This window comes from Lactuca saligna, chromosome 4 (genome assembly GCF_052625555.1).
Source record: "Lactuca saligna cultivar CGN05327 chromosome 4, ASM5262555v1, whole genome shotgun sequence".
Classification (NCBI taxonomy): Eukaryota; Viridiplantae; Streptophyta; class Magnoliopsida; order Asterales; family Asteraceae; genus Lactuca; species Lactuca saligna.
The window spans coordinates 296420212-296429521 of NC_136420.1; the positions used below are offsets into that span (position 1 = coordinate 296420212).

Genomic DNA, 9310 nt, shown 5'->3' on the forward strand with positions numbered 1-9310 from the left:
TTTAAACTTGTAATTTTCTACTTTGACTTGTTGCAATTTATGTCATTTAAATGGCTATTGGCCTAATGCCATGGTTAAGTAGTAAATGATATTATTGGATTTTAAGATGCTAAATGAATATGGTTATTTACTTATTTTAGACATACAAATTTTCCTAGTATTGTGCCATTTTAGTAGTTTGCGGTTTAAAACCGAAACCGCACCATTACAAACCGCAACCGCAAATAAAACCGCAAAAACCGTACCGCAAAAAAACCGCACCTAATGGTTTTACATAAATAAAAACCGCACCTAGCAGTATGAGTTGCGGTTTTAGGTGAAAACCGCACCATGCTCACCCCTAGTGTTTTGGTTGTTTCAAAACTTAAATTTTTACCTTCATATTTCGGGGTGTTGCAACTACTATCAATTCAAGTTTATACAAATTATAGTTGTGAGCTTAGACACCTATTCCAACTAAAAACACCCTATTGTTCATCAAAAAATATATTCCCTATTTTATCCGAAGAAATGAAGGGAGCTCTATAACGCTATAAACTTATACAAAAGTGAAAAGTCTATAAAACGCATTTGCTTTGATAATTTATATAAAAAAATTTCTAGAAGACAAAAAAAAAATTCGGTTTCGAAAATTGTAAAAAAATTTGAAAAACTTATAATAATTGTTTTCCATAATTTTCTATTTGCAACTTTTTTCTAGAATATATAAAGAATTGGGGTGAGTATAATAACCAAAAAACCGAATCGTAACGAATAAAACCGATATAACCGACTCATTAAAACCGAACCAGTAGTGAAAACGGTGGTGCTGTGTATGATTTTCATTAACTGAATGTTAACGGTTCGGTTTTGGTTTTTCTATAAAACAGAACCATGTACACCGAAACAAACCAAACCAAATAGTATATAAAAATATGAAAAATATTTTATATAGTATTTAATTGGTAATTATGTTAATTTTATAAGCAAATAAAGGAATTGGATTAATTCTTGAATGAGATAGCACGGAGCAGTTCAACAACTAGTATCACATCTCGATGGCTCTCCCTCGTTATATTGTATAGTTTTTAAAATGATAGTATTTTTTTTTTCTTGATCGATTCTTTTTTTGTTATTTTGAATTGTTTTCTTTTTCGTGTTTACCGATGACATTTTTTTTCTTGTTTTGTTTTTTAAACTGGAACTTTATATTTGTTTAAATGCATAACAATTATACAATTTGTAGTCATTTTTATAGCAATGTACTTTTTTACTACCTTTTTATAACAACATACTTTTTTACTTTTACTTTTTTATATCAAGATACCTTCTCTTTCTCACATTTTATATCAATTAACTTTAATTTTTATATCATTTTCAATCATTTTGGTTAAACGACATTAACCATTAACCAAAACAATTAACTGACTAAAACCATTAACCTTAACCAATTCTAATCATAACCAATGACTAATGAAATACATTAATTGATTGTAATGGTTATGGTTCGATTTGTTCGATAACCAAACCAAACCGTCTCATATACCCCGAACACTTTACACCTCCTCACCACCTTACCTAGCCCACCCTTACCATACCCATCCCCACCTATTATACCCTACACATCCTACCCAATCAATCTAACTTATTCGCCTAACCTACCTACCTACCCTCCCTTTATAGACCCTCTACACCTACCCCTTACAACTACTCTACCCCATCATCACCTCCCATCCTACCTACCCTGCTCCTTCCGTCCATCTTACTTACCCACCCATCACCATCACCGCCTACCTTATGTTCATCCTACCCCATCCCATCGCTACCCCCACCCACCCAGACCCACCAATTAGAGTCCTATACACCCCTAAAATCTAAAGTTTAGGAAAAAATTATACAAAAACTATGAAGTCTTAAAAATGTTGTAAAAATTTTAATAAAAGTAAATTTGTTAAAAAATTATATTTGGAGCAAACTTTAAAAATGAAACCGTCTGCACCGTATTCATAACGAAATTTAAAAATTATACAAAATTTGTAACGAAAACATAAGCCAAATTTGTGAAATTGAAATGTTCAAAGAAACAAGAACTCATGGTTCATTTGTTGGATATTTTGGGACCACTAATAAATATACATAAATAATATTATCATTAATTTTATATTATTATGAAAATTATATAAAATTGTTGATGAACCGATTTTATTAATAAATAAAGATATAGACTTACCATGTTTATCTTGTGGGTTGAGTTTCTGATTTGACTCAAGATCTCCTAAATCCCTAATATCTCTCACATTCGGTTATATCTCCATCTATATAAATACGTGATGAGAAGCAGATTTACCACAATACGAAAATACATACACATGTAAATTCGTTTAGGGTTTGCTGTGGGATTTAGAAAGGGTTCTTGAGATCAACTGGAAAACCCAACCCTAGTTCTTCAGATCTGAAGATCATAATGAATCAGGTATGTAATCGTTCTTTATTGTTTAAGTTTTCTTTTAACCAGATTCAAGATTAAAGATCTAAGATTATGCTTCCGCGTTTTATGTTTTGGTTATGAAAATAACCAACAATTTGTATCAGAGCCTACTTGAATCTGGTTAAAAGAATTTTTATGATTGGTTTAAAATATCATAATGAAAATACCTTTTCTTGAGCTTCTTCTGCCGTCATCGGAATTATACACATGAAAATTTGACAACAAAATCAATTTGTATTATCATTGGGTTTTGTGATAAAAACAACATCGGTCATGAATTTATCCAATTCAATTTGGTGGTATTTAATAAGCATTATTTGTTTTAATAGTAATAATTAATCTTCATATGAATAGTGGGCTACTTATGGCAATTTAATAAATATATGTATATATATTTTCTCTGCAATTTTTTTTTTTGGAGGCGAGGGCTTACAAATGAATTATCCTTCGGATTTTTTTGGTTACTTTTGGCACAAGGACCATCACGTATGTATGTATGTATGGGGAGGATTGGTGTAAATATGTTAATTATCGGTTCTACACACAATTGCCTTTGATTAATTTTAATCCAAATTAACAATAATATGGAAGGGTTGATATTGATTTAAGATTTAATATTAAAGAATCAAGTATTTATTTTCGAGAAAGTTGCCAAATTTTCAGTTTTCATAGTAATCGGGTTGTACAATGGGATTAGCAAATTTGGTCTTCATAAAATTCTTAGTTGAGGATTCTTAAATTTATTTACGTTGTGTTATCATGTTTATTTAAGTATATACTATGTTATTATCGAGCAATGATTTGAAGGCTTTTGGTTTCTATAAATTCAATTATGATATTATTTTCATAGTAAATTAACTGACACAATATATCACAAAAGTGATCACTTTTGTGCATATTAATTTACGATAAATTTAAATATTTTTGTTTATGTGTTTGTTAATGTGGATATTAATCGACCCAAATGTAGGTTAATATTTGGCCGGATAAACACATGTTTGATGATAAATATGTGACAATTTTTAGGTTGCATGTCATTAATAAGTCAATCCAAAGAGGGGCTTATTAATTGACATGATATATTGTCAATTTCTATTATCAACATTTATAGTTTATGTGTTTATTAATGCGGGTATTAGCCGACCCAAAGGTAGACTGATATTTGGTCGAATGAACACATATGTAGTGATAAACATGTAGCGAATTTTTGGTTCGATGTAATTAATAAGTCAATCTAAAGAGGGGTTTGTTAATTGACATGATTTATTGTCAATGTTTATCTCTAAAATAAAGTTATCTCTTGCAAGTTAGTATTACTGTCCAAAGACTTGATACTAATGTTGTGTCGATACATTGTAAAGATGTCATAAATTGAATTTATTGATTACGGTTTATGGATTAATGATCATAAAAATAGACTTTGATTATGTTTGAATATGGTATTATATTTGCTAACATTGATCACATTTGTGATTCATGTACTCAATAAGATTAAGGAATGGAATGATGGCATTATGTTAGTTCTTAATTGCATGGATATTGACCTTGCATTTTGGATATAGCAACATTCTTTGAGGATGTTGAGTTTGGGGGAGAAACAAGATTAAAATATTGTCCTTAAGGAGGAATCAATCTTGATTCCTATTATTGCTTTCGATAATATGCATATTTTGAATCAGGGATCGATAATGTTATTCAATCTCATATTCTGAATACACAAACTCAACAACCTCAACTTTGGATATCCTACGTGTGGTAGTACATTTTTCATCAATTTATTATCTATTTTGGTTTTGAGGTAGATGATATTGTGTACCACACATTTAGTGGGAGTAAATTTATATTTCTGGTTTTGGGCAGATATCTACGCAGCTTAAGTTTGGATCATAAGAAAGCAACCAAAAGGATTTTGAGATATTTATATATAACAAAAGGTTATATGCTCAACTATAGGAAATTCATATGTTTAGGAGATCATTTTTATTAAGAATATGATTTTATTAGATGCCAAAATGGTTACTGATCCATATCAGGATACTTTTACATTTTAGCATGATGAGCCATTTTATGGAATAGACTTCGGTAGCTTCTTCCATAATGGCATCATAATTTGTAGCATGGAATATTGTTGCGAAAACTTGTCATGAGGCTACACATTATTGGTATTGAAAGACCACTAAAGTTGTGATAATAAGTCAACAATGTTATAGCAGAAGTTCTATTAAGTCAATGTAAATTGACATCACGTTTCCTTCTGTTAATACAATAGTGCAAAATGGAAATATATAGCACATATGAACAAACTCCATAAAAGCGGATCCGCTCATAAAGGGATTATCTCCCTAGGTCTTTCAAGAGTATAATACACACGTTGGTGTGATATTTGGTTTTAGTGGGAGTCTTATGGTGTTTTATTTTTTGTTGAAGAATAATTATGTTTTTATGTACAGAATTAAGAATTCGATTAACTCCATTATTAGTTGCACTTATTTGAAGTTTGATCGTACTTCAATCTAAAGAGAAACTCATCAGAAATCTATTTAGATTTTAAAACCACACATCATGTTTAATCTATGTCATTAGCTATATATATATATATATATATATATATATATATATATATATATATATATATATATATATATATATATGTGTGACCATTGATAAGTTTAGTTACGTAAATTGTAACGAAAGCCGCTTTGATCCTATACTTGTATGATTAGTGGACGGGATTTTAAGGGTACCAATACTATGATAACATTCATTAAAGCGCTTATATAGTTATATATACATTTATACATTCGTGGTTCAGTGGGAGATTGTTGGATATTTTGGGACCACTAATAAATATACATAAATAATGTTATCATTAATTTTATATTATTATGGAAATTATATAAAATTGTTGATGGACCGATTTTATTAATAAATAATGATATATACATACCATGTTTATCTTGTGGGTTGAGTTCCTGGTTTGACTCAAGATCTCCTAAATCCCTAATATCTCTCACATTCGGTTATATCTCCATCTATATAAATACGTGATGAGAAGCAGATTTACGACAATACAAATATATATATATATATATATATATATATATATATATATATATATATATATATATATATATATATATATATATATATATATATATATTTTCTGCAGTTTAATAAATGAGAGCCTTTACAATAACAAAGCTTTTCTACTAAGCTTTTCACCTACATGACACATCAACAGCCGAAAAACTATAACACAAGTCCACCCTAGTAAAAACATTCACTAAGCTTATTTGTTGATCCCATTAACGACATTTTAGCGTTTTTGGAGTATTAAAAGGAACAAACTATATAAATATAATGAAAATTTGAAGAAACTTGATGAAAAAGCTCCCATAATAGGAAGTAAGCTATTGAATTTCAAAATCTTATTCACCCAAAAAGCTTTTAAAAAACTCCTTTTTTGTTTGGGATAATAAGTTGCTAGTTTTGTACGGTCTCGAACTCAATCTTAAGAGTAAATTACACAAATGGTCCCTACGGATTAGAGTAATTTGTACGTTTGGTTTCTAACTTAATTTTTTAACTCAGAAGGTCTCTACTGTTTGTTTTGTTACGTGTTTGATCCTGTCTTATATAAAAAAAAAAACTATTTTCCCATTGATTTTTTAATTTATTTATATTAACACACCTCAACCTCACTCCCTCACATTTACCTTACCTACCCTATTTTTTTTTTCTATTTAAATAATAACATTTTCAGATAAAACAGGGATCAAACGCGTAACAAAAACATATAGTAGAGACAAAGCATGTAACAAAAACAAACAGTAAAAACTTTCCGAGTTAACAAAATATACTAAGGACCAAACGTGTAAATTACCCTAAACCATAGGGACCATTTGTGTAACTTACTCCGATCTTAATTTAATGTAGTCCAAAAGCGTATTATGTCATTTACACTATTACTTACTTAACTATACAATCACTTTTCATTTTCATAAATAGAGTTTTTAGTGTGTTTTATGCGACGGGTACTTTACAGCATATATTGATGATGTCATCTAAAGGAGCATGATCGCCTGTTCCTTCATCCTTCCATGCATACAACAACTCTTTACCTTTAAATACAAACATCCCTCCCTAAAAACAAATACACAATTATATAAAATTACAATATTTTAATATAAAAAAAAGTTGGTTTTCTTATAGTTTTAAATTGAACCTGTTGCAAGACACTTCCTCTATCATCTGGTGTTGCTTCAATCGTGTAATTCTTTACAGCTTTTTTTAGAGCCTCAAATCTTGATTTTGATAATACCTTTGCCTATAGATTACAAGATTTCGCATAATTTTTTTATTTTATTCATTAATATGTGAAAAGAAATGTAGTTATCTTTTTTTGGTATGATCGAATAGAATCATAAATGAATTGAATAAACAGTGTAATGGATTGGATAATTACAATATATTATTATGTTTTTGAACGAATGGAATAAGTCATTTTGTTTGTTATGTACAATTATAAAATTGAATGAAATTAAAATGATATATAAACAAAAGATGTTATTATATAATAATGAACTTTAATCAAATAAAGATTTATCTCCATTGCGTATAAACGTATTCCTTGCTTGAAATATATAATAAAATTATTTCACATAGTCATAAAAAGTTTATTTGTCACTCTAAAAAAATTGTCTACAAAAATAAATTAAATAATAAATACCATGAAATCCAAACATAGAATTTTAACTAAAAACATTTTTAGTTGCTTTTAAAAAAAATCAAGAAAATATCGAATACAAGTTCTCAACTTCTTAAAATATTATCATCACAAAAAAATAGACAAAATTACAAAAATGGTCCCTATGGTTTGTATTTTTCCGGGTATTTATCCAAACCTTGAAAAAATTGAATTTATGGTCTTTTTGAAGATGTTTCATTGTTTCTCCTAAAATTAAAATGACTAAATTGCCCTTATTATATTTATTTTTCATTCCATTCCATTCCTTCTACTTCATAAAGACATTTATTTTTGATAATTATAAGAGTTTAATTTTCAAGATACAAAAACGAAGGAAAACATTTACACTTGCGGGGTTGAAAAACGTCCTTCCAAATCCATAATATAAACCCAAAAGATTATACGCCTGAAAATACATTAAAATAAAAAACAAGATTCAATTACAATATTACATAAAATAAGACAATAATTTGAAATGATTGAACACATTTCAATAGTAACAACAGACCTTTCTCTCGGGATCTGCATAGAGGCTCTCTAATGGAAATGGTAACTGAAATTTGAAAAGATTAGTAATTGAAAAACATAAAAAGATGATGAAACAGGAAATGAATAATTTATACTCTTTCAGCAAGGATTTGGGCTTTCTTAGGTTCACCAATGCCAATAGCAATTAGCTTCACACCAGCAGATTCAAATCTTGCTAGAGATTCTTTGAGAGTTGAAGCAAGTTCCCAGCTACATATGTTAATGAATGTGATTCAATGTAGAAACATTGTTGGATTAAAATTTGTAACTTTTGGAAGCCATTGATGCTTGTTTATGGAATAGATCGAAGGTCGAAATGATTACCAGCAAGGGCATCCAAAATGCCTTAGAAGAGCAACAACAGCAATGCCCTAGAGAGTGGAGAAGAGAATTGTTACAAAAATGGTGGATGGATTTAAATCATTTTATGTCGTAATATGCATTAAGCTTGAAAACATAAACATTGAAAGCGTAATTTGAACAATTCTCAAATTGAGTACAGAGTGATTTAACCTAATTTTGAAATTGACGTGGGATATGAAACAATGAAGTAACCCTAACTGATTAACTAATGATATGATGAGATGAATGATTCAGAGGTAGGTAATTACCTCAGATTGATCCCAGAGTTGATTGAAGGCGACGGAGTCTCCGGAAGCGGTGAAGATGTTGACATCTCCGAGTACATCAGCGATTTCAGGGGAGAATTCGGCGGTGGAAGAAGCTTTTGGGACAAGAGCAGTTGGATTTTTTCTGCTTTGATGTAAATTTAGGGAACGTACGGTGGTGGTGGTGGTGGTGGTCGGAGATGAGATAGATGGATGCGATAGTGAGTGAGGAGATTGGAAAGGAGAAATTGAGGAAAGATGATAGAACGATGATGTAATTGTTGGTGGAGATATGCGGATCGCCATTGTTATGCAGCTTCGAGAAATTTGTGAGAACACTACTATAAGAGAAGAAAATGGAATATTCTATGTAAATGGATGGGACACGTGTAACTAGCTAACTCACAGAAAAAAAAAAGTCTAAGGGCCCGTTTGATTTGGTGTTGATCGGGTCCGGTCAGATGAAAACGTCTGATTCGGTCCGGTTAGAATGTTTGATTCGCGTTGTTCAGACTGCTGACCCGGTCTCAGTCAGCAAAATTGATCCGACTCGGTAAGGAAAAAAACTAATGCTGACCGAGACTTAACTTCATTTGGCCGCATTTTCCCTTCTCGTTTTGCTCTTCCTGCTCCCTCCTTCACGCTTCTTCTTCATCGTCTCCAAACTTATGAACAGACGCCATCAGCCTCCTCCTCCAACGTCGTCATCCTCCTGCCTTGTTTTCGTCATCACCAACGACACAATCATATGTTACAACTCACGATTGATTTCCTTCGTAAGGTATTTATCTTTTCCTAAATACTCCTCATCTCTTCTTCTTCTTCTTCTCTTTTTCTTCTTCAATTCTATCAATTTCAAATGGAATCATGCATCAGTATCGTATTATTGTTTTTACTCCAAACCTAAAAACCCAAAACCCGAGTTAGATACATAAATTGAGTTAGGACAAACCTATATGA

The 9310-nt window shown here is 30.5% G+C and overlaps 1 protein-coding gene across 1 annotated transcript; it reads right to left on the reverse strand.

Annotated features, from left to right (window-relative positions):
• Window positions 1-6282: 6282 nt before the first annotated feature.
• LOC145043831 (Thioredoxin superfamily protein) lies at window positions 6283-8689 on the reverse strand. The gene is made up of 7 exons (XM_078992593.1): window positions 8354-8689; window positions 8067-8113; window positions 7838-7952; window positions 7723-7767; window positions 7561-7620; window positions 6693-6794; window positions 6283-6610 (listed from the first exon to the last, which is right to left on the reverse strand). The coding sequence occupies exons 1-7, from the start codon at window positions 8654-8656 to the stop codon at window positions 6491-6493; spliced, it is 792 nt and encodes a 263-aa protein (XP_078848719.1). The 5' UTR covers window positions 8657-8689; the 3' UTR covers window positions 6283-6490.
• Window positions 8690-9310: the final 621 nt, after the last annotated feature.